Source organism: Cyprinus carpio, chromosome B3 (genome assembly GCF_018340385.1).
Source record: "Cyprinus carpio isolate SPL01 chromosome B3, ASM1834038v1, whole genome shotgun sequence".
NCBI classification, from domain to species: domain Eukaryota; kingdom Metazoa; phylum Chordata; class Actinopteri; order Cypriniformes; family Cyprinidae; genus Cyprinus; species Cyprinus carpio.
The window spans coordinates 19,131,246-19,155,965 of NC_056599.1; the positions used below are offsets into that span (position 1 = coordinate 19,131,246).

At 40.7% G+C, this 24,720-nt stretch overlaps 2 protein-coding genes, 1 long non-coding RNA gene and 1 pseudogene across 4 annotated transcripts; all 4 read right to left on the reverse strand.

The window, feature by feature from the left end:
- Window positions 1-4,279: 4,279 nt before the first annotated feature.
- LOC109060623 (serine/threonine-protein kinase pim-2-like) lies at window positions 4,280-6,216 on the reverse strand. 2 transcript variants are annotated; one of them, XM_042720097.1, is made up of 7 exons: window positions 6,069-6,146; window positions 5,863-5,957; window positions 5,701-5,751; window positions 5,160-5,535; window positions 4,887-5,063; window positions 4,681-4,769; window positions 4,280-4,552 (listed from the first exon to the last, which is right to left on the reverse strand). In XM_042720097.1, exons 2-7 carry the CDS (start codon window positions 5,923-5,925, stop codon window positions 4,541-4,543), a joined length of 768 nt encoding a protein of 255 aa, XP_042576031.1. In that variant the 5' UTR covers window positions 5,926-5,957; window positions 6,069-6,146; the 3' UTR covers window positions 4,280-4,540. The 2 variants fall into 2 exon arrangements, with proteins under 2 accessions (XP_042576031.1, XP_042576032.1); XM_042720098.1 differs by having other exon boundaries at window positions 4,280-4,769; window positions 6,069-6,216.
- Window positions 6,217-6,465: 249 nt separating this feature from the next.
- LOC122136524 lies at window positions 6,466-7,944 on the reverse strand. The gene is made up of 4 exons (XR_006154198.1): window positions 7,850-7,944; window positions 7,534-7,596; window positions 7,162-7,416; window positions 6,466-6,666 (listed from the first exon to the last, which is right to left on the reverse strand). It is a non-coding gene; the product is annotated as an uncharacterized LOC122136524 (long non-coding RNA).
- Window positions 7,945-9,254: 1,310 nt separating this feature from the next.
- On the reverse strand, window positions 9,255-11,245 carry LOC109060616 (annotated as a pseudogene).
- Window positions 11,246-13,651: 2,406 nt separating this feature from the next.
- LOC109057607 (serine/threonine-protein kinase pim-2-like) lies at window positions 13,652-17,066 on the reverse strand. Its single transcript, XM_042720099.1, has 9 exons — window positions 16,818-17,066; window positions 15,865-16,083; window positions 15,491-15,655; window positions 15,285-15,379; window positions 15,122-15,172; window positions 14,581-14,956; window positions 14,301-14,477; window positions 14,095-14,183; window positions 13,652-13,965 (listed from the first exon to the last, which is right to left on the reverse strand). Exons 4-9 carry the CDS (start codon window positions 15,345-15,347, stop codon window positions 13,954-13,956), a joined length of 768 nt encoding a protein of 255 aa, XP_042576033.1. The 5' UTR covers window positions 15,348-15,379; window positions 15,491-15,655; window positions 15,865-16,083; window positions 16,818-17,066; the 3' UTR covers window positions 13,652-13,953.
- Window positions 17,067-24,720: the final 7,654 nt, after the last annotated feature.

A 24,720-nucleotide genomic window follows, 5' to 3' on the forward strand; every position in this document is an offset into this window, starting at 1 on the left:
CAAGTTTCACAGTTTGAGTTGAATTACTGAAACAAATTAACTTTTCCAGGACATTCTAATTTACTGAGATGCACCTGTATCTGTGCCCCTACCATCACCAAACAGAACTGCAAAAATAATGAAATCAGAACTACTTATTACTTCTACCTTTATATTTTTATATGGTAGAAACAATAAGAGTAATATGCTTGTATGCTTTTCAAATTAAACCAATGACTGTTTTCAAACATTTCTGGAAGTATTTTACTCATAGGAATTTTAAGTCTTTGGTAAAAAGATACTTGAAAATTGAACAAAAAGATAAAGGTGAGACAGTGCACTTCAATGAGTAAAAATCTATAGCCTAATCTATTTAACCCATGTAAAGTAGATTTGGTGGTATAAAGTACTATTTTCATTGATTCAGCAATATCAATATTATATCTTTTTTTTTTTTTTTTTTTTTACTTGAATAAATCAGGTTTATTTAGATGCTACTATTAGATTAGGTTTAAGTGTAGTTTTCAATAGGAATTCTACTGTTACACATGACTACTTAATACAAACATAAATCATTCAAGTGGGCTAATGGCTTCAATAAAGCATATACCACTGATTAACAACATAGCTCATAGTTATTGTGTGTGTGTGTATATATATATATATATATATATATATATATATATAAAATCTGCTCCCCTATGGAGGAGATGAACGGGAACCCCACCGTTGCACTCCATTGGTAGAGTCAATGTTCTTGTGTTGGGCTGGACAGGGCTAAAATGAACATCATTACAGAGCCGCAGTATTTATTTAAAACATTTATGCACCTAAACCTACAAATGGCTCACTAAAAATGTCTCTGTATACTAAACTAGGATAGGATAACGTATTTAAACATTTAAAAACAACACACTCTTATGCTAAAGTGTTGTTTACTAAATTGGTAGACCAATTACAATATGCATATCAGTCAATGTGAATTGCAGCACACAAGATAAAGTGTGTAATCAGTTCAGCCAACAAAACAAGAGGCCCAAACAAGTCCATAATATTGGATGAAATGATAGTGGCCTCATTAGATATGGCTAAATTTGTACTCTTTGCATCACTAATGTTCCCAGTAATAATAAGACACGTTGATCAAATTCATGTGTGTACTGGTACAGACTAATTAAACCAAAATGCCGGCATAAATAAGCCAGAATAACTGCGAAAACGAAGCTAAGTGGCTGGAGAGGAGATCAATTCTAACACTAGTCTTGTTTGAACACCATTCAGATGCAAACACTTCTGTGGATGAATGCGAAGGGGAATTTGCTAACAATGGGCTGCCTATCCTCTAATGCAAGTCTTAGACAATCTGTTCATCTGACCACGTAACTGCCATTTGTTTTGACAAACCAAAGCAATAGACAGTAGTAACTATACCTGTGGGACCTGTTCCCTTGATCTGTTTCAGCAAGCAGTCAGGTCAAATTAACCCAAGCCTCCAGATGGCACTGAGTAAACAAATGCTACAAAGGACATTAATTAAATCCAGGTAGAATCTTTGCAAACTGATACAAATAGCTGAGATGTAGAGAGCACTTAAATGGCTACACATACAGCCATGCAGTGACCGTATCCAAGGCTATATCGTTAGTTTATATTAGACTTTTCATTAGCAGCCCTAAGTGGACCCACAGAGGGAGGCTGTATTTCATATCACTGGTTCCTTTGGTCCGTTGGGGGGAAACCAGACCACAGCTGCTTTATTACAAGAGCCAATCTGCTGGCGATTAATTAATTTCTTTCAAGAGAGGCACAGAGATTCTCTATGGTGTAAATTAACGCTGAAAGCAGAGTGGTTGATGAGAAAGAAATCCCTGTCGATCATATTGTGTCCGCTGGGGCTGCAGCACAGGGGTGCTGTCGATACCTGGCGTGGCCACATTCAGCAAATTTAAGCAGGAATGCGATTTGATATAGCTGATACAGCAGTTGAATAAACATAAAGTTATTACTGAGTAACTTACATTTCCTATAGATGTTCCTACAGAGAAGATATTTCCAAACAAAATTACAGCAGAATCAACACATGCATGGCGAATCATTATTTTTGAACGAATCATTTGAGCGAATGATTCAATCATAAAGAAAGTCACTTGTTTAGTTACAAAGGAATCCGCGTTTCTGAATGAATCTGTTGAGTAAATTATTCCATCCGTCACTCATGATTCTGAATCAGAGTTTTTGAATGAATGAGCTTTTTCAAAAAAAAGATCATTTAAAAGAATGATTCAGTGACTTACTTTTAAAGACAGTGCCAACTAGACTAAAAATCCCTATCAATTATTATCAGGGTTTTTTTTAAATAAAATTTTATATATGTCATGGATCCACTGATTCAGAAAGCTTACATGCATTATTTGCAAGGAAAATCACTTGAGTGAAAGATTCAATGTATCATTCATAAAATTACATCACAAATGAAACTGTTTTTTGAACAAATTGCTTGAGCAAATGACTTGTGACTCATACTTGTTTCGTTCTTGAATCATTCAACGTTTTTGCATGAATCAGTTAAGGGAATGATTTATTGACTCATGTTTAATTGCTGAATGAATCAGCATTTTTAAATGAATCATTTGAAATAATTGTTTTCTTGCTTACTTCTAAAGACTTTGTTCTTAAGTACTGTTAGGATGACGTAACCTTCAGAAAGAACCACTAAAAAATCACAATAACTCACAGACTAACAGTTTGTCAGGTGTAAAATGTTAAAGTGAGAAGCATCAATTTAATTCAAAACACTTACCATGTATGTAATATTTGCAAGTAAGATCAGTTGGGTGAATGATTCAGTGAATCAATCACAAACTTATTTCAATATGAATGAAACAATTTTTTTTTTTTTTTTTTTTTTTTTTTTTTTTTTTTTTTACAAATTGGTTGAGTAAATGATTCAGTCACTTACTTAAATATGTTTCTTTCTTTAAAAAATTTACAAAATTATTCATTGTGTGACTCATTTTTAATGACAGTCACGTGTCGCCACCTATTGGCACAACAATATAACCTTCAGAAAGATTCACTGAAAAAAGGCAGAAAGGCTCTCTTATGTGATGTTGAAACAGTATGCCAGACATGCCACTGACCTTGAGCAAGAGCAGGTTGTGCCAAATCAATCTTTGATTGGCAGGGACAGGACAGGACTGACCACTTTCTAATTAGACACAAGAAGGAGGCACAGGCCAGAAAAAGGGCATAAAAACGACCACAGCACCTCTGTTCTGCACTCTAAAAAAGAATGGTTCTTTTATGGCTACCCTTGCTTGCAACCTTTGAGCTTCATCGCTATACCTTTCAGTATAACTTTGTGGTGTGCTAATGCCAATACCAAAACACTCAAGGTCAAACACCTGAGAGCAGCTGCAGGCAGTCTTCCCATCCAATATAGCGGGCTTTGATTAATCTGCCAGTGGAAGAAAATAAGGCTTATATAAGGCTGAAAATGATAATTTTTTTGTAGGTTTTGTAGGAACTGTTAAAAATCGAGACACATCCCAGCGCTGGGGAACATGGTTTGTGCTTTTGTGCTTAAGGTTTTGGAAAGCAGGGCAAAAAAAAAGAAGCAATTATTAACAAGTAGCAATTATATGTTGAAATTGAGATGAAATCTAATTTTAATCATCTGTTGAAAGGCTCATTTACACTATAACCTTGGTGAAAAGACACCAGACAGTGGAGAGTAGAGTGAGTAGACAGTCTCTTCAGCTGGAATGACCAGTCTTTGAACTACTGGTTCACAATCAATAACAACAATGGAAATATTGTGGACTTTACACTTTCTGTAACTCCACTATAGGTTCATAAGCTAGTGTTGGGTTATAGAATTTGTAAGTTAAATAATAAAACACAATTGATTAGACAGATTTTAACTCATTAGATAGTATTTGTAAATGACATTAATTGTCTTGTTTGTTTGGTCATACACTGAATGTGTAGACCAAATGTGTAGGTTTAGAAAACAATCTTAACAAAACTTTTAAGTTGTTACTCTTACCTTCACAAAAGAATTTTGATTCATTTAATTGTTTAGATTCCGGCTGATATTGACTCATAATGATTTTGACTATAGTATATATACTATATATCTTGTAAATGCAGGTTTAGACATGACAGAAAATATTCCTGCAGGAGCCTAAAGGACTGTAGGGAAATATACTATGAAACTACAAGTGAACAGCACAATATAAATATATAATTTTATTATATTTTTCTTATAAATTATACATTATACATTTCTTACCAACTTCCTTATAATAAATAAACAAATACAAATGTACAATTAACTATTATTTACAGATCCTCAAGCAAGCAATACGGCCAGACACTAATATTGCTGCTTCAAGTCAAGGCGGCAGATGCTACCAGGACTTGCAGGGCCTGCAATACGCTAAGGCCAGAGTGGACTGATGGAAAGGCCACTCTTGTCAGTCCACCAGACGCAAAGCTGACTGAAGACAGAAAACAACAGGGTGGCCGTGACAGGAGTTGTTTCCTGAGGTTCTTTGTCTTACTCCGTGACCTGAAACAAAAGATAAATCAGCATTATTTGTCTAAATACATTACATTTAGAGAAAAATGATTTTAAGTTAATGGCGACTGATGATCAAACTAAACCAAAAAAAGCTTAACTAGTCTTAGACTCCGTACCTTAAACCAGTCATGGAGATGCATCGTGTCCAGACTGAGTCTCTTCTGTGGATCAGGCTGCAGACAATCACAAATCATCCGACAGCATTCTGTGTGAAAAGACAAGAAAGTCATTTGATTATAAACTTATACTTTACACCTGCTCTCTTTGAAGCTATTGGTCATTTTTGTATGATCTGGAGTTCGTTGTTTGATGAAGATCTCACCTTTTGACAAGCCAGGTCTGGTCCAGAGGTTCACGGTGATCATGTGTCGGTCATAGGATGTAGGACATTCACCACACAGCATTTCATACAGGAGGAACCCTAGTGTCCACACTGTGGTCGGCTTTGCGTGGTACCTGCCCTTCAAGTTGAACTCGGGTGGACAGTACGGTCTTGTGCCTGCAGGAAAGATGTCTGATGTTTAATAAATTATCGCAGCATGTTGAGTACATACAAGATGTGTTTCTGTGAGATAATTAATAAAGCACTTCATACCATGGAAGACTTTGAAGGCAGATTTCTTCATGATCGCACCGCACCCGAAGTCAATTAATTTGACCTCCATGGTGTCCTGGTTCACCAGGATGTTCTCCAGTTTTATATCACGATGGAAGACACCACGATCACAGCAAGTTTTAGCGGCATCAGTGACCTGCCGCATAATATTTCGTGCCATCCCCTCATCAAGGCTTCCTCTATGTTCCACAAAACTAAACAAATCCACACAAGGCACAGGGCACTCCATGACCATCACGTAGTGCTCTGTGTCATCCTCCCAGTCAAGCAGCTTAATGATCTGGGAAACGCTAGGGCCCTCATTGGCCATGAGCATCAGGCCAATCTCAATGGGGAGACGTTTGGGATGACCAGGCTAAAAGAAAGAAAACATGATGCTTAGATGGAGGTGGTTTCCAAAATAATTCACAAATAAAAACAGTTAAGCTCAATTGTAGTCTATGGTTAACATTAATATAGGATGTGATAAACTGAAAACAGTGAATAAGAGACAATAACATAGAGAATGCAGTCTACTCACCACTCTGATATATGGCATGGCTGGCATCTTCTTTGAACATTTCACAGCCACCTAATCAACAAAACAAAGAATTAACAATTAGCACATGCAGATAGTTGATATCACTCCGGTAATGAATCCTAAACAGATATGCTAAGTTTTTAAAGTGAAGAAAATGTTTACCTTTAGTCCATCCTTGCAGCGAGTCCCTTCATAAACACAACCACATCCTCCTTCACCAAGCATGCGGCCGATTCTATACTGCTTGCGAATGTGGCCTATTAACAGACAAACAATTGTGGTTAGTATGAAATGCAAGTTTATATTATACTGTCTGTATAATGGTTTATAATAACATTTTCTAATTCTCACGGATTTCTTATTCTTACCCTTGTCCAGGATGTCCTGCACGAGCTGTTCCTCAGCAGTGAGGAGGACTTCGTCTCTTCCTGCCTCCGTTCTCCCTCCATCATTCTCAACAGCACTAACAGGTGCCTCATCAGATCTGGTGGGGGTGTCTTTGGGTTGTACACAGTGTTGGTGTACACTCTGGCCTGTTAACACATTTAGGAGCACTTTTGAATTAATATCCTAAAAAAAGTCAACTTTAAAATATCTGTACTGTTACTCGAAAATGTTTGTTGTGATAATGTTAGCAGTTTTTTTTTTTTTCTTAATGAAAAGGAAGAATAACAGAAGTTTCTGTAAATGAAGAATCAGTCATTTATCAATATTTGCATCATCACGACATGTTTTTGTAATTGTACCATTGCTATCTCTCCAGTGTGTTTCCCGCCTCTATCCCGTATTTCTCCTCAGCTTTGGCCAGATCATATGTTCCAGCTCTACTGCAAGGAAAGTGAAGAGCGGGCCACTTCCAGAAGCTGTTCTTCTTCTCCTCTTTCTCTGTCTTCTTTCTCCCTCCATCAGTCTCAACAGCACCAACAGACAGATTAGGACGGCGGTTCTCAGATGTGATGGGGGTGTCTTTGGATAGTACACAGAGTTCATGTACAGACAAACAATTGTGGTTAGTTTAAAATACACATACACACATTTTTTTTTATTATAACATTTTCTAATTGTATTCTAATGGACTTATTATTCTTAAGGCCTGTAGGAATAAAAAGGCGATATTGTACGCTAGTGTGGACGTTAATATATTTATCTTTATAGTTATCGTTGTTGGTGTGAACGGGCCTTTACTCTTGACATTGTGTTTCTGCTGTTCCTCAGCAGCAGGGAGGTCTTCAGGAGCTGGGGTTATATCTTATTATTAAGAGTAAAATTATTACATGTTTAAAGTAATTTGGTTCTTGATTTAGGAGTAGTTTTCTTTTAATTGATATCCAAAAATATTCATACTGTTATTCTAAAATGTTTGGTGTGATGATGACAGCACTGTTTTTTTAATGAAAAAAGAAGAACAACAGAAGTTCCTGTAACTGACTATTTAGTGATTTATCAATTTTTGATGTGTACCATTGCTATCTCTCCAGTGTGTTTCCGCCTCTATCCCGTATTTCTCCTCAGCTTTGGCCAGATCATATGTTCCAGCTCTACTGCAAGGAAAGTGAAGAGCGGGCCACTTCCAGAAGCTGTTCTTCTTCTCCTCTTTCCCTGCCTTCTTTCTCCCTCCATCAGTCTCAAGAGCACCAACAGACAGATTGGGACGGCGGTTCTCAGATGTGATGGGGGTGTCTCTGGATTGTACACAGAGTTCATGTACACTCAGGCCTATTAACAGACAAACAATTGTGGTAAGTATGAAATACAATTTTACATGTAAATTTGATTCTATACAAAATAATTTATAATAACATTTCCTAATTCTCATATATTTATTAATCTTACTCTTGTCCAGGACATTGTGTTTCTGCTGTTCCTCAGCAGCAGGGAGGCCTTCAGGAGCTGGAGCTATAATATGAATTACATTAAAAAAAAAGAGTAAAATATTACATACTCAAATTAATCTGGTTCTTGATTTAAGAGTAGTTCTGAATTGAATTTATATCCGAAAATTTAAACTCAAAATGTTTATTCTTTTAATCTAAAATGTTTAGTGTGATAATTACAGCAGTGTTTTGGGACAGAGATTATTATTATAATTATTTTATAATAAGGAAAAGGAATTAGTTTAGTAATTTATCAGTATTTGATGTGATTGTACCATCGCTATCTCTCCAGTGTGTTTCCGCCTCTATCCCGTATTTCTCCTCAGCTTTGGCCAGATCATATGTTCCCGTTCTGCGGGAAGGAAAGTGAAGAGCGCGGCCCACTTCCAGAAGCTCTTCTGCTTTCTCCCTCCATCGGTCTCAAGAGCACCAACAGGCGCCGGTTGACGGTTCTCCGTCATGATGGGGGAGTCTTTGGGATGTAACGTTACACAGGGTTCACGTACACTCTCCAAACCAGTCGCTTTTTTTCAGTGTTGAAAGCAGACCCACGATAACACCGTTTACCAGCCGCTAACAGTCGCTACCAACTAATAAAATGAACAAGTGATTTTCATGCCTTTAAATACTGTAACGGGTGAATTGTGACGTCATAAAAGCTCGCGCTTAATGGAATACAAAAAAAAAAAAAAAAAAAAAAAACAAGAAGATACGTCACCAGTTCATTTCGAACGATAACATTCATATCCAATGATGGTTAATACTAACGATATAATCCGCTGTATCGTGTACATCGCGGGTTGTAAATATAGCAGTTTTATCAATTTTATGACACCTTAAAGCCATAAAGAAATATGAGAAAAATAGAATAGGCCTACAGTGGGTAGTTACATGATTATAAAGGGAGTTTTAATATCAAATGTCACATTGATTTTATAAAGCAGTTCAATAAAAAATAAATTAATATTTAGTGGCTTACATTTTAGGAACATGATGGTCCAAACAAACAGTTCCAGACAAAGTCACCATTGAGCAGCGGGTCAAAGACAAACCGTTTCCTTTATGAATGAATGTGTGGTTTTAAACAGTCACTTGCTTCATTCCTGAATGAATCAGCTGTTTGAAAGAATCGACTGAATGAATGATTCAGTGACAAACAGTGATTTGAATTGTTTAGATTCAGGCTGATATTTTTGGCTGATTCATAATGATTTTGACCATAGTATATATACTATATATCTTTTAAATGCAGGTTTAGACATGACAGAAATTACTTCTTCAGGAGCCTAAAGGACTGCAGGGAAATATACTATGAAACTACAAGTGAACAGCACAATATAAATATATATTTTTATTATATTTTTCTTATAAATTATACATTTTCTTACCAACATCCTTATAATACATAAACAAATACAAATGTACAATTAACTATTATTTACAGATCCTCAAGCAAGCAATACGGCCAGACACTAATATTGCTGCTTCAAGTCAAGGCGGCAGATGCTACCAGGACTTGCAGGGCCTGCAATACGCTAAGGCCAGAGTGGACTGATGGAAAGGCCACTCTTGTCAGTCCACCAGACGCAAAGCTGACTGAAGACAGAAAACAACAGGGTGACCGTGACAGGAGTTGTTTCCTGAGGTTCTTTGTCTTACTCCGTGACCTGAAACAAAAGATAAATCAGCATTATTTGTCAAAATACATTACATTTAGAGAAAAATGATTTTAAGTTAATGGCGACTGATGATCAAACTAAACCAAAAAAAGCTTAACTAGTCTTAGACTCCGTACCTTAAACCAGTCATGGAGATGCATCGTGTCCAGACTGAGTCTCTTCTGTGGATCAGGCTGCAGACAATCACAAATCATCCGACAGCATTCTGTGTGAAAAGACAAGAAAGTCATTTGATTATAAACTTATACTTTACACCTGCTCTCTTCGAAGCTATTGGTCCTTTTTGTATGATCTGGAGTTCATTGTTTGATGAAGATCTCACCTTTTGACAAGCCAGGTCTGGTCCAGAGGTTCACGGTGATCATGTGTCGGTCATAGGATGTAGGACATTCACCACACAGCATTTCATACAGGAGGAACCCTAGTGTCCACACTGTGGTCGGCTTTGCGTGGTACCTGCCCTTCAAGTTGAACTCGGGTGGACAGTACGGTCTTGTGCCTGCAGGAAAGATGACTGATGTTTAATAAATTTTCGCAGCATGTTGAGTACATACAAGATGTGTTTATGTGAGATAATTAATAAAGCACTTCATACCATACCAAAAGACTTTGAAGGCAGATTTCTTCATGATCGCACCGCACCCGAAGTCAATTAATTTGACCTCCATGGTGTCCTGATTCACCAGGATGTTCTCCAGTTTTATATCACGATGGAAGACACCACGATCACAGCAAGTTTTAGCGGCATCAATGACCTGCCGCATAATATTTCGTGCCATCCCCTCATCAAGGCTTCCTCTATGATCCACAAAACTAAACAAATCCACACAAGGCACAGGGCACTCCATGACCATCACGTAGTGCTCTGTGTCATCCTCCCAGTCAAGCAGCTTAATGATCTGGGAAACGCTAGGGCCCTCATTGGCCATGAGCATCAGGCCAATCTCAATGGGGAGACGTTTGGGATGACCAGGCTAAAAGAAAGAAAACATGATGCTTAGATGGAGGTGGTTTCCAAAATAATTCACAAATAAAAACAGTTAAGCTCAATTGTAGTCTATGGTTAACATTAATATAGGATGTGATAAACTGAAAACAGTGAATAAGAGACAATAACATAGAGAATGCAGTCTACTCACCACTCTGATATATGGCATGGCTGGCATCTTCTTTGAACATTTCACAGCCACCTAATCAACAAAACAAAGAATTAACAATTAGCACATGCAGATAGTTGATATCACTCCGGTAATGAATCCTAAACAGATATGCTAAGTTTTTAAGTGAAGAAAATGTATACCTTTAGTCCATCCTTGCAGCGAGTCCCTTCATAAACACAACCACATCCTCCTTCACCAAGCATGCAGCCGATTTTATACTGCTTGCGAATGTGGCCTATTAACAGACAAACAATTGTGGTTAGTATGAAATGCATGTTTATATTATACTGTCTGTATAATGGTTTATAATAACATTTTCTAATTCTCACGGATTTCTTATTCTTACCCTTGTCCAGGATGTCCTGCACGAGCTGTTCCTCAGCAGTGAGGAGGACTTCGTCTCTTCCTGCCTCCGTTCTCCCTCCATCATTCTCAACAGCACTAACAGGTGCCTCATCAGATCTGGTGGGGGTGTCTTTGGGTTGTACACAGTGTTGGTGTACACTCTGGCCTGTTAACACATTTGGGAGCAGTTTTGAATTAATAATCCTAAAAAAAGTCAACTTTAAAAAATCTGTACTGTTAATCGAAAATGTTTGTTGTGATAATGTTAGCAGTTTTTTTTTCTTAATGAAAAGGAAGAATAACAGAAGTTTCTGTAAATGAAGAATCAGTCATTTATCAATATTTGCATCATCACGACATGTTTTTTTGTAATTGTACCATTGCTATCTCTCCAGTGTGATCCCGCCTCTATCCCGTATTTCTCCTCAGCTTTGGCCAGATCATATGTTCCAGCTCTACTGCAAGGAAAGTGAAGAGCGGGCCACTTCCAGAATCTGTTCTTCTTCTCCTCTTTCTCTGTCTTCTTTCTCCCTCCATCAGTCTCAACAGCACCAACAGACAGATTAGGACGGCGGTTCTCAGATGTGATGGGGGGTGTCTTTGGATAGTACACAGAGTTCATGTACAGACTCATTGTGGTTAGTTTAAAATACACATACACACATTTTTTTTATTATAAATTTTCAATTGTATTCTAATGTAACTTTTATTCTTAAGGCCTGTAGGAATAAAAAGGCGATATTGTACGCTAGTGTGGACGTTAATATTTTATCTTTATAGTTATCGTTGTTGGGTGTGAACGGGCCTTACTCTTGACATTGTGTTTCTGCTGTTCCTCAGCAGCAGGGAGGTCTTCAGGAGCTGGGGTTAATATCTTACATAAAAAAAAAGAGCTAAAAATATTACATGTTCAAAGTAATTTGGTTCTTGATTTAAGAGTAGTTTTCTTTTAATTGATATCCAAAAATATTCATACTGTTATTCTAAAATGTTTGGTGTGATGATGACAGCACTGTTTTTTTAATGAAAAAAGAAGAACTTTATAGAAGTTCCTGGAATTAGTTTAGTGATTTATCAGTATTTTTGGTGTGTGTACCATTGCTATCTCTCCAGTGTGTTTCCGCCTCTATCCCGTATTTCTCCTCAGCTTTTGGCCAGAGCATATGTTCCAGCTCTACGGCAAGGAAAGTGAAGAGCGGGCCACTTCCAGAAGCTGTTCTTCTTCTCCTCCTCTTTCCCTGCCTTCTTTCTCCCTCCATCAGTCTCAAGAGCACCAACAGACAGATTGGGACGGCGGTTCTCAGATGTGATGGGGGTGTCTCTGGATTGTACACAGAGTTCATGTACACTCAGGCCTATTAACAGACCAACAATTGGGGTAAGTATGAAATACAATTTTACATGTAAATTTGATTCTATACAAAATAATTTCGAATAATATTTCCTAATTCTCATATATTTATTAATCTTACTCTTGTCCAGGACATTGTGTTTCTGCTGTTCCTCAGCAGCAGGGAGGCCTTCAGGAGCTGGAGCTATAATATGAATTAAATTAAAAAAAAAAAATTAAAAAAAAGAGTAAAATATTACATACTCAAATTAATCTGGTTCTTGATTTAAGAGTAGTTCTGAATTGAATTTATATCCGAAAATTTAAACTCAAAATGTTTATTCTTTTAATCTAAAATGTTTAGTGTGATAATTACAGCAGTGTTTTGGGACAGTGAATATTATTATAATTATTTTATAATAAGGAAAAGGAATTAGTTTATTGATTTATCAGTATTTTGTGTGATTGTACCATCGCTTTCTCTCCAGTGTGTTTCCGCCTCTATCCCGTATTTCTCCTCAGCTTTGGCCAGATCATATGTTCCCGTTCTGCGGGAAGGAAAGTGAAGAGCGGCCCACTTCCAGAAGCTCTTCTGCTTTCTCCCTCCATCGGTCTCAAGAGCACCGACAGGCGCCGGTTGACGGTTCTCCGTCATGATGGGGGAGTCTTTGGGATGTAACGTTACACAGGGTTCACGTACACTCTCCAAACCAGTCGCTTTTTTTAGTCTTGAAAGCAGACCCAAGATAACACCGTTTACCAGTCGCTAACAGTCGCTACCAACTATTAAAATGAGCAAGTGATTTTCATGCCTTTAAATACTCTAACGGGCGGATTGTGACGTCATAAAAGCTCGCGCTTAATGGAATACAAAAAAAAAAAAAAAAAAAAAAAAAGAAGATACGTCACCTGGTCATTTCGAACGATAACATTCATATCCAATGATGTTTAATACTAACGATATAATCTGCTGTATCGTGTACATCGCGGGTTGTAAATATAGCAGTTTTATCGATTTTATGACACCTTAAAGCTATTAAGAAATATGAGAAAAATAGAGTTGTGTTTACCAGTCGCTAACAGTCGCTACCAACTATTAAAATTTATAAAGGGAGTTTTAATATCAAATGTCACATTGATTTTATAAAGCAGTTCAATAAAAAATAAATTAATATTTAGTGGCTTACATTTTAGGAACATGATGGTCCAAACAAACAGTTCCAGACAAAGTCACCATTGAGCAGCGGGTCAAAGACAAAGCGTTTCCTTTATGAATGAATGTGTGGTTTTTAAACAGTCACTTGATTCATTCCTGAATGAATCAGCTGTTTGAAAGAATCGATTGAATGAATGATTCAGTGACAAACAGTGACTTGAATTGTTTAGATTCAGGCTGATATTTTTGGCTGATTCATAATGATTTTGACCATAGTATATATACTATATATCTTTTAAATGCAGGTTTAGACATGACAGAAATTACTTCTTCAGGAGCCAAAGGACTGCAGGGAAATATACTATGAAACTACAAGTGAACAGCACAATTTAAATATATCATTTTATTATATTTTTCTTATAAATTATACATTTTCTTACCAACTTCCTTATAATAAATAAACAAATACAAATGTACAATTAACTATTATTTACAGATCCTCAAGCAAGCAATACGGCCAGACACTAATATTGCTGCTTCAAGTCAAGGCGGCAGATGCTACCAGGACTTGCAGGGCCTGCAATACGCTGAGGCCAGAGTGGACTGATGGAAAGGCCACTCTTGTCAGTCCACCAGACGCAAAGCTGACTGAAGACAGAAAACAACAGGGTGACCATGACAGGAGTTGTTTCCTGAGGTTCTTTGTGTCTTACTCCGTGACCTGAAACAAAAGATAAATCAGCATTATTTGTCTAAATACATTACATTTAGAGAAAAACGATTTTAAGTTAATGGCGACTGATGATCAAACTAAACCGACAAAAAGCTTAACTAGTCTTAGACTCCGTACCTTAAACCAGTCATGGAGATGCATCGTGTCCAGACTGAGTCTCTTCTGTGGATCAGGCTGCAGACAATCACAAATCATCCGGCAGCATTCTGTGTGAAAAGACAAGAAAGTCATTTGATTATAAACTTATACTTTACATCTGCTCTCTTTGAAGCTATTGGTCATTTTTGTATGATCTGGAGTTCATTGTTTGAAGAAGATCTCACCTTTTGACAAGCCAGGTCTGGTCCAGAGGTTCACGGTGATCATGTGTCGGTCATAGGATGTAGGACATTCACCACACAGCATTTCATACAGGAGGAACCCTAGTGTCCACACTGTGGTCGGCTTTGCGTGGTACCTGCCCTTCAAGTTGAACTCGGGTGGACAGTACGGTCTTGTGCCTGCAGGAAAGATGTCTGATGTTTAATAAATTTTCGCAGCATGTTGAGTACATACAAGATGTTTTTCTGTGAGATAATTAATAAAGCACTTCATAACACATACCATGGAAGACTTTGAAGGCAGATTTCTTCATGATCGCACCGCACCCGAAGTCAATTAATTTGACCTCCATGGTGTCCTGGTTCACCAGGATGTTCTCCAGTTTTATATCACGATGGAAGACACCACGATCACAGCAAGTTTTAGCGGCATCAATGACCTGCCGCATAATATTTCGTGCCATCCCCTCATCAAGGCTTCCTCTATGATCCACAAAACTAAACAAATCCACACAAGGCACAGGGCGCTCCATGACCAACACGTAGTGCTCTGTGTCATCTTCCCAGTCAAGCAGCTTAATGATCTGGGAAACGCTGGGGCCCTCATTGGCCATGAGCATCAGGCCAATCTCAATGGGGAGACGTTTGGGATGACCAGGCTAAAAGAAAGAAAACATGATGCTTAGATGGAGGTGGTTTCCAAAATAATTCACAAATAAAAACAGTTAAGCTCAATTGTAGTGTGTGGTTAACATTAATATAGTATGTGATAAACTGAAAACAGTGAATAAGAGACAATAACATAGAAAATGCAGTCTACTCACCACTCTGATATATGGCATGGCTGGCATCTTCTTTGAACATTTCACAGCCACCTAATCAAAAAAAAACAAAGAATTAACAATTAGCACATGCAGATAGTTGATATCACTCTGGTAATGAATCCTAAACAGATATGCTAAGTTTTTAAGTGAAGAAAATGTTTACCTTTAGTCCATCCTTGCAGCGAGTCCCTTCATAAACACAACCACATCCTCCTTCACCAAGCATGCGGCCGATTCTATACTGCTTGCGAATGTGGCCTATTAACAGACAAACAATTGTGGTTAGTATGAAATGCATGTTTATATTATACTGTCTGTATAATGGTTTATAATAACATTTTCTAATTCTCACGGATTTCTTATTCTTACCCTTGTCCAGGATGTCCTGCACGAGCTGTTCCTCAGCAGTGAGGAGGACTTCGTCTCTCTCTGCCTCCGTTCTCCCTCCATCATTCTCAACAGCACTAACAGGCGCCTCATCAGACCTGCGGGGGGTGTCTTTGGGTTGTACACAGTGTTGGTGTACACTCTGGCCTATTAACACATTTAGGAGCAGTTTTGAATTAATATCCTAAAAAAAGTCAACTTGAAAAAATCTGTACTGTTAATCGAAAATGTTTGTTGTGATAATGTTAGCAGTTTTTTTTTCTTAATTTAAAGGAAGAATAACAGAAGTTTCTGTAAATGAAGAATCAGTCATTTATCAATATTTGCATCATCACGACATGTTTTTGTAATTGTACCATTGCTATCTCTCCAGTGTGTTCCCGCCTCTATCCCGTATTTCTCCTCAGCTTTGGCCAGATCATATGTTCCAGCTCTACTGCAAGGAAAGTGAAGAGCGGGCCACTTCCAGAAGCTGTTCTTCTTCTCTTCTTTCTCTGTCTTCTTTCTCCCTCCATCAGTCTCAACAGCACCAACAGACAGATTAGGACGGCGGTTCTCAGATGTGATGGGGGTGTCTTTGGGTAGTACACAGAGTTCATGTACAGACAAACAATTGTGGTTAGTTTAAAATACACATACACACATTTTTTTATTATAACATTTTCTAATTGTATTCTAATGGACTTATTATTCTTAAGGCCTGTTCACAGCAAGGACGATAACTATAAAGATAACGATAAAGATATGGTTCTATAAAGCGTTCTCAGTATTAAAGAATGGCCGCACCACAGCTATAACGATAAAGGCGCAGAGTAACGATATCGTTGTAATCACTTTCAGAATGATTTTTTTCCAGCTGATGAAGGATAAAAACATTGACGGCCAATCAGAATCAATCCTGCCATAAGAGCTCGAGAATTTAAAGCAGCAGATGAGCGTGCGCTAGGAATAAAAAGACGATATTGTCCGCTAGTGCGGACGTTAATATATTTATCTTTATAGTTATCGTTGTTGGTGTGAACGGGCCTTTACTCTTGACCTTGTGTTTCTGCTGTTCCTCAGCAGCAGGGAGCTCTTCAGGAGCTGGGGTTATATCTTATTATTAAGAGTAAAATATTACGTTTAAATTAATGTGGTTCTTGATTTAGGAGTAGTTTTTTTTTAAATTGATATCCAAAAATATTTATACTGTTATTCTAAAATGTTTGGTGTGATGATGACAGCACTGTTTTTTTAATGAAAAAGAAGAACAACAGAAGTTCCTGTAACTGACTATTTAGTGATTTATCAGTATTTGATGTGAATGTACCATCGCTATCTCTCCAGTGTGTTCCCGCCTCTATCCCGTATTTCTCCTCAGCTTTGGCCAGATCATATGTTCCAGCTCTACTGCAAGGAAAGTGAAGAGTGGGCCACTTCCAGAAGCTGTTCTTCTTCTCCTCTTTCCCTGCCTTCTTTCTCCCTCCATCAGTCTCAACAGCACCAACAGACAGATTAGGACGACGGTTCTCAGATGTGATGGGGGTGTCTCTGGATTGTACACAGAGTTCATGTTCACTCAGGCCTATTAACAGACAAACAATTGTGGTAAGTATGAAATACAATTTTACATGTAAATTTGATTCTATTACAAAATAATTTATAATAACATTTCCTAATTCTCATATAGTTATTAATCTTACTCTTGTCCAGGACATTGTGTTTCTGCTGTTCCTCAGCAGCAGGGAGGCCTTCAGGAGCTGGAGCTATAAGATGAATTACATAAAAAAAAAGGGGCTAAAATATTACATACTCAAATGAATCTGGTTCTTGATTTAAGAGTAGTTCTGAATTGAATTTATATCCTAAAATTTAAACTTAAGATGTTTATTATTTTACTCTAAAATGTTTAGTGTGATAATTACAGCAGTGTTTTGGGACAGTGATTATTATTATAATTATTTTATAATAAGGAAAAGGAATTAGTTTAGTGATTTATCAGTATTTGGTGTGATTGTACCATCGCTTTCTCTCCAGTGTGTTTCCGCCTCTATCCCGTATTTCTCCTCAGCTTTGGCCAGATCATATGTTCCCGTTCGGCGGGAAGGAAAGTGAAGAGCGGCCCACTTCCAGAAGCTCTTCTGCTTTCTCCCTCCATCGGTCTCAAGAGCACCAACAGGCGCCGGTTGACGGTTCTCTTTCAAGCATACGTTTCGGTGTCTCACTATGGGATACGCCCCTTCCGCGTATTCCTCAGAAGCCCAATACCATTACGCCAGCCCCAATTGGCTGGCAGTCATGACGTTGCATCAGGGAGTTGCTCCCTCCTCTTGGTATAAAAGGAGCGACGCAACGTCATTACGACATTCAAAAACCTCTTCTCGCTTCACACCAGAAGCCTACCCAACTCTGATAGCCATCAACTAGTCTCCACGCTGGTTGCTGGCTTATCATTCTGGTACTGTGCTTATAGTCGATCTGTTGGCCACCACGCCGCTTTCGCCTACCCCTCAATCGGCATTCCAGCTCATTGTTAGGGTCATTCAGTACCGCAACTATGGCTGCAGCAATGCAGACTAATGTAGCTAGCGAGGGAGATCCGCGGCTTTGCTCATGCGGGAACAAGATCTCATGCAAAGACACACACCAGGTCTGCTCTGCATGTCTTGGGCTGAAACATGCTCAAATGGCGGTCGATAGTCCCGGATCCTGTGAGCACTGCGCGCATTTCACCATGAAGAGCCTCCGTCGCAGGTTAGCACGCCAAGCTAGCTTGTATGGCCATGATCCCCTCATGTCAGCTAGTCCCGCTCCGGTTTCCGCCCCTCAGGTACCCATTCCTGTAGAGCTGCCCACCACGGCAACCCTATCGTGGGGCGAACAACTGGATGTATGCGCCCCTCTGGCCGGTGTCCTCAGCACGAACGAGGAGGAGGAGGAGGGCGCGTTTGAGTTTGAGGAAGAGGGATCTGCAAACGCGCTGCAGAGAAACTCAATATTCCGTGGCCGACCGTAATAGCTGAGACTGCAAAGTCGCGTTATGAGGGGAAGAGGCTGCCGAGAGCTAAACGGGCAGCGAGACAACTCCTTCCAGTCTTTCCAGAGCTTCTGGAAGAGGTTTCTGTCACCTGGAAGGACAACCCTTTTACTAGTAAAATGCCCGTGCAGGGGGGATCTGCGCTCGACGTGGAGGGTATGGAGAAGCAAGGCCTTCTTCGCATGTCCCCCATGGAGCCTTTAGTTGCAGCGCATCTGCATTCAAGGCGTACGGCGGCTGCAAACTCAACGTTGCCATCAAAAGCGGACCGCTTCCAGTCAAGCATGACGGAGCGTGCTTACAAAGCAGTCGCTCTCTTAGTCCGGGCCATGAACGCCATCTCTCTGCTCACCGCATACCAGGCGGAGCTACAAGACAAGGTGTCTGCCACGCCAAGTCAGACACAGTGGGAAGAAATCTGTGTTGTCACAGATCTCTCGCTCCGTCTTCAGAGATGTGCCGTTCAGGCTGCGGGCAAGGCCATGGCCACAATGGTCATTCAGGAGAGAGGACGCTGGCTTAATTTGGCGAATCTCTCCGACAGAGAAAAGGAAGCCATCTTAGATGCACCGGTCGTCGCAGAAGGCATTTTCGGTTCAGCGCTGACACGGATGCAGAAGAGATGCGAGGAGAAGAAAAGGGATGATGAGGCCTTGCAGCTCTGCATGCCCAGAAAGACGCAAACCGCGCCCCCGCCACCTCCTCGGCAGACGTTTGCGCAGGCTACAGCTCGCCCACCCCCCAGCTTTCGCATTCCTAGGCGACAGAGACCACGTGTGAATGCAACAACAGTTCAGAGCGGCGCACCAGAGCAGAAACCCGCCTGGCCCAGAAAAAATTATCCGCCCGGGACAGCTCAGACGGTCCAGCCGGCCCCTCACCCTACCCAGGTGATGAGGAGGAAGAAAAAGGCCGTTTGAGGGGGTCTTCCTGAGGGTCTTCCCCCCATTCGCTTGTCCCCGACCCTCAGTTGTTCAGCGTTCTACAGAAAACGAGTTCAGTTGTTTACAGATGTTCTGTGGGGAAACCAGAGCCAAGTTGGTCCAGGGGATGCAGAGCAGTGAAGAGAACGAGAGACGATGCAGTGGTGTACACCCACCCACTAGTCACAAGCACTTTACATGCTCAAAGTTCAATAAAGTTTTCACTGTTTCCCCCACAAATGTTACAAAACATAATGCCCCCAAAAATGTTGCAAAACACTTTGTCAGAACACAGCGTAACACCACCTCGTGGAGTCATCGCTCCGCTGAAGGTGGTGAGCCACATAAACTCTGTGCAAGCATAGAATAAATGATTCCCTTGAACTGCGGGGGAGAAGTTGCAAACTGCCTTGAACTGGAGAAGTTGCAAACTGCAGTCTGGGGGAGTACAACTTCTACTGCCTTGAACTTGTACAGACCACAAACCCGTTTTCAACTCGGCCATACGATGGCGCCGGAACGCTGCAAATAAACTATTGGCGAGAATGCACGCAGTCTCGTTGGGTGCTGAGAACAGTACAAAACGGTTACAGACTGCAGTTTCAACGTGAACACTTAGCGCTTGGACAGTACAGACCACAAACCCGTTTTCAACTCGGCCATACGATGGCGCCGGAACGCTGCAAATAAACTATTGGCGAGAATGCACGCAGTCTCGTTGGGTGCTGAGAACAGTACAAAACGGTTACAGACTGCAGTTTGCAACTTCTCCCCCGCAGTTCAAGGGAATCATTTATTCTCAGGTGCGGGGAGCATTAGTGCATGTTCTTCAGGAAGAGATTACCTCACTGTTGAACAAAAAGGCAATAAGAGTGGTCCCACTCGAGGAAAGTCACAATGGGTTTTACTTGAGATACTTCCTAGTCCCGAAAAAAGGGACTCGAGCTCTCCGCCCCATATTAGATCTTCGCGCACTGAACAAATACCTAAGGAAGTACAAGTTCAGAATGCTCACCCATTCTACACTTCTGAAACTGGTGCGCCCAGGCGATTGGTTTACATCAATCGACCTGAAAGATGCATATTTTCACATAAAAATATATCCACCCCACAGGAAATTTCTGAGGTTTGCATTCCTTGGCGTGGCATACGAATATCTAGTCCTTCCCTTCAGCCTATCTCTCAGTCCGAGGGTATTTGTGAAATGTACAGAAGCGGCCCTAGCTCCGCTCAGGGAAAAAGGCATTCGTCTCGCTACTTACATAGACGACTGGCTGGTGACGGCTCAATCAGAGCACAAAGTGAGAGATCACACAGCCATGCTCCTAGTACATCTACAAAAACTGGGATTAAAATTAAACACCGAAAAGAGTGTTTTAGTTCCCAGACAGTCAATAACGTATCTGGGGTTGTTACTGGACTCAGTGACATTCAGAGCCTGACTGTCAGAAGAGAGAGTAATAAAATTTACGAAATGCCTGGCCGAATTTCGGAAAGGGAATGTTTCTTTTCGCACATGCCTCAGACTATTAGGTCTGATGGCCTCAGCTCTAATAGTCATTCCCTTAGGCAGACTATTTATGAGAGAGTTTCAGCGCTGGGTAGCTTCTCTGAGACTAGACCCGTTACAGCACTCCCGGAGGAGAGTGAAAGTGACGTCCGCCGCAGTCTTGGCATTGCGTCACTGGCGGCGCCCGTGCTTTCTGGTACAAGGGGTACCGATGGGCGTTGTCCAGACCAGGAAGGTCATAACGACGGACGCGTCGTTGTCCGGTTGGGGGGGCATTCACGAGGGCAGGGCAGTGAACGGGAGATAGGGTCCCCATCTGAGCCACTGTCACATAAACTACTTGGAAATGCTGGCCGTTTTTTTAACGTTGAAGCATTTTCTTCCTTTTCTGAAAGGACATCATGTTCTCGTGAGAACGGACAACACTTCAGTTGTGGCATACATAAACAGACAGGGAGGTCTCAGATCACTCCCTTTACACATGTTGGCACGCAAACTGATTTTGTGGAGCAATGCCAGTCTTTTATCCCTGAGAGCTACACACGTACAAGGCATAATGAACTGGGGTGCGGATATGCTGTCCAGGGGAAATCCCCTTTATGGAGAGTGGAAGCTGAACACGGAAGTGGTTGGTCAAATTTGGAGCATTTTCGGCAGAGCGACAGTGGATCTGTTCGCGTCACAGGACAATGCTCAGTGTCCTCTGTTCTTCTCTCTGAAGGATCAGAGCGCGCCTCTAGGAATAGACGCACTGGCGCACGAGTGGTCTCGCGTTCTCCTGTACGCGTTCCCACCGATTGCGTTGATATCTCCAGCCCTTCACAGAGTGAGGGAGGAGGGGCTGAGAATGATACTGGTGGCTCCGCGGTGGCCGGGGAAATTTTGGCTGGCGGAGATCATACATATGCTGTACGCAGAGCCGTGGTCCCTGCCACTGCGCAGGGATCTGCTGTCACAGGCGGGGGGGGAGATATTTCATCCTCATCAAGAACACCTGGCACTGTGGGCCTGGCCAGTGAGTGGCTAAATATGAATGCAGCTGGTCTGCCAGACAGTGTCATCAGAACCATACAGAATTCCAGGGCCTTGTCCACTCGGTCACTCTACGAATGTAAATGGGGCGTGTTTGAGCGTTGGTGCGCGGCTAGACACGTAATCCCCTTTCAGTGTTCAGTGGCAGTTATCCTATCGTTTCTGCAGGATATGATAGATCAGGGTAAGGCATTCTCAACAATAAAGGTGTTTCTTGCCGCAATATCTGCCTGTCATGTAGGTTTTGATAACAAAACTGTGGGGCAGCACCCTTTGGTATGCCGGTTTATGAAGGGTGTGCGTCGCGCTTTGCCAGTCTCAAAACCGATTTCTCCGTCATGGGATTTGGTTCTGGTGCTTGATGCGCTTTCTGTGTCTCCATTTGAGCCACTGGACAAAGCTGACCTGAAATTATTGTCGTTTAAGACGGCGCTGCTGTTAGCTTTGGCTTCAGCGAAGTGCGTAAGTGAAATTCACGCACTTTCTGTGAATTCAGCGTGTACGCAATTTATGCCAGGGGACGCAGGGGTGCTTTTGAAACCTAATCCTGTTTTTATGCCCAAAGTGGTCAATTCTATTGTTCCTCTCAAGTTAAGAGCCTTTAACCCACCGCCTTTTGCTTCAGCAGAACAGAAAAGGCTGAATACGTTATGTCCGGTGCGTGCTTTGCGCATTTACACTGAGAGGACTAAAGGGTTCAGAGAGAGTGATCAGCTGTTTGTGTCTTGGGCGAAGCCGCGTATGGGGAAGCCGATTACTAAACAGCGTTTATCCCACTGGATAGTGGAGGCAATTTCTCTTGCATATTCCAGTAAGGGTCTTACGTCTCCGTCTGGTTTACGTGCTCATTCAACGAGAGGAATGTCAACGACATGGGCCCTCTTTAAGGGGGTCACGTTACAAGATATCTGTGAAGCGGCGAGTTGGTCCTCACCGCACACATTTGCGAGGTTCTATAAACTGGATGTTACAGCTCAAACGTTTGCACATGCCGTTTTTGAGCGTTGGATCTTAAGTGTTGACCAGCCCTATATTAGTGTCTTTGGTTGGCAGGAGACTTCGAGACAGGCTATCTGGCAATACGGGAGTTAGGATATCCCATAGTGAGACACCGAAACGTATGCTTGAAAGAGAACAATAGGTTACTTGCGTAACCCCGGTTCTCTGATAGCATTAAGTGAGGTGTCTCACCAGAACACCCTCCTTGCTGTGTGAAGCGAGGAAGAGGTGTGCTTGTTTTGAATGTCGTAATGACGTTGCGTCGCTCCTTTTATACCAAGAGGAGGGAGCCACTCCCTGACGCAACGTCATGACTGCCAGCCAATTGGGGCTGACGTAATGGTATTGGGCTTCTAAGGAATACGCGGAAGGGGCGTATCCCGTAGTGAGACACCTCACTTAATGCTATCAGAGAACCGGGGTTACGCAAGTATCCTATTGATTTGTGTTATGAGGGTTGTGTGGAAGGGGCGTAACGTGTGTTGAGACACCTCGCTTTTTTTAGTGTTCACGTACACTCTCCAAACCAGTCGCTTTTTTTAGTCTTGAAAGCAGACTCACGGTAACACCGTTTACCAGTCGCTAACAGTCGCTACCAACTATTAAAATGAGCAAGTGATTTTCATGCCTTTAAATACTCTAACGGGCGGATTGTGACGTCATAAAAGCTCGCGCTTAATGGAATACAAAAAAAAAAAAAAGAAGATACGTCACCTGGTCATTTCGAACGATAACATTCATATCCAATGATGTTTAATACTAACGATATAATCCGCTGTATCGTGTACATTCGTGCGGGGTTGTAAATATAGCAGTTTTATCAATTTTATGACACCTTAAAGCTATTAAGAAATATGAGAAAAATAGAATAGGTCTAATTTTTTTTTTTTTATAGTAGACTGTGGGTAACAACGTTTTTATGTAGGTAGTTTTAGTTTCAAATTTTTAATTTATTTTATAAAGCAGTTCAATAAAAAATAAATTAATATTTAGTGGCTTACATTTTAGGAACATGATGGTCCAAACAAACAGTTCCAGACAAAGTCACCATTGAACAGCGGGTCAAAGACAAAGCGTTTCCTTTAAGAATGAATGTGTGGTTTTTAAACAGTCACTTGCTTCATTCCTGAATGAATCAGCTGTTTGAAAGAATCGATTGAATGAATGATTCAGTGACAAACAGTGACTTGAATTGTTAAGATTCAGGCTGATATTTTTGGCTGATTCATAATGATTTTGACCATAGTATATATACTATATATCTTGTAAATGCAGGTTTAGACATGACAGAAATTACTTCTTCAGGAGCCAAAGGACTGCAGGGGAAATGAAACTACTATGAACAGCACAAGTCCAAATATAAATATACAGCACAATTATAAATAGCATATCATTTTATTATATATTTTTCTTATAAATTATTAATTTCTTACCAACTTGTCCTTATAATAAATAAACAAATACAAATGTACAATTACTATTATTTACAGATCCTCAAGCAAGCAATACGGCCAGACACTAATATTGCTGCTTCAAGTCAAGCGGCAGATGCTACCAGGACTTGCAGGGCCTGCAATACGCTGAGGCCAGAGTGGACTGATCCCCGCCACTCTTGTCAGTCCACCAGACGCAAAGCTGACTGAAGACGAAAACAACAGGGTGACCATGACAGGAGTTGTTTTTCCTGAGTTCTTTGTGTGTACACTCCGTGACCTGAAACAAAAGATAAATG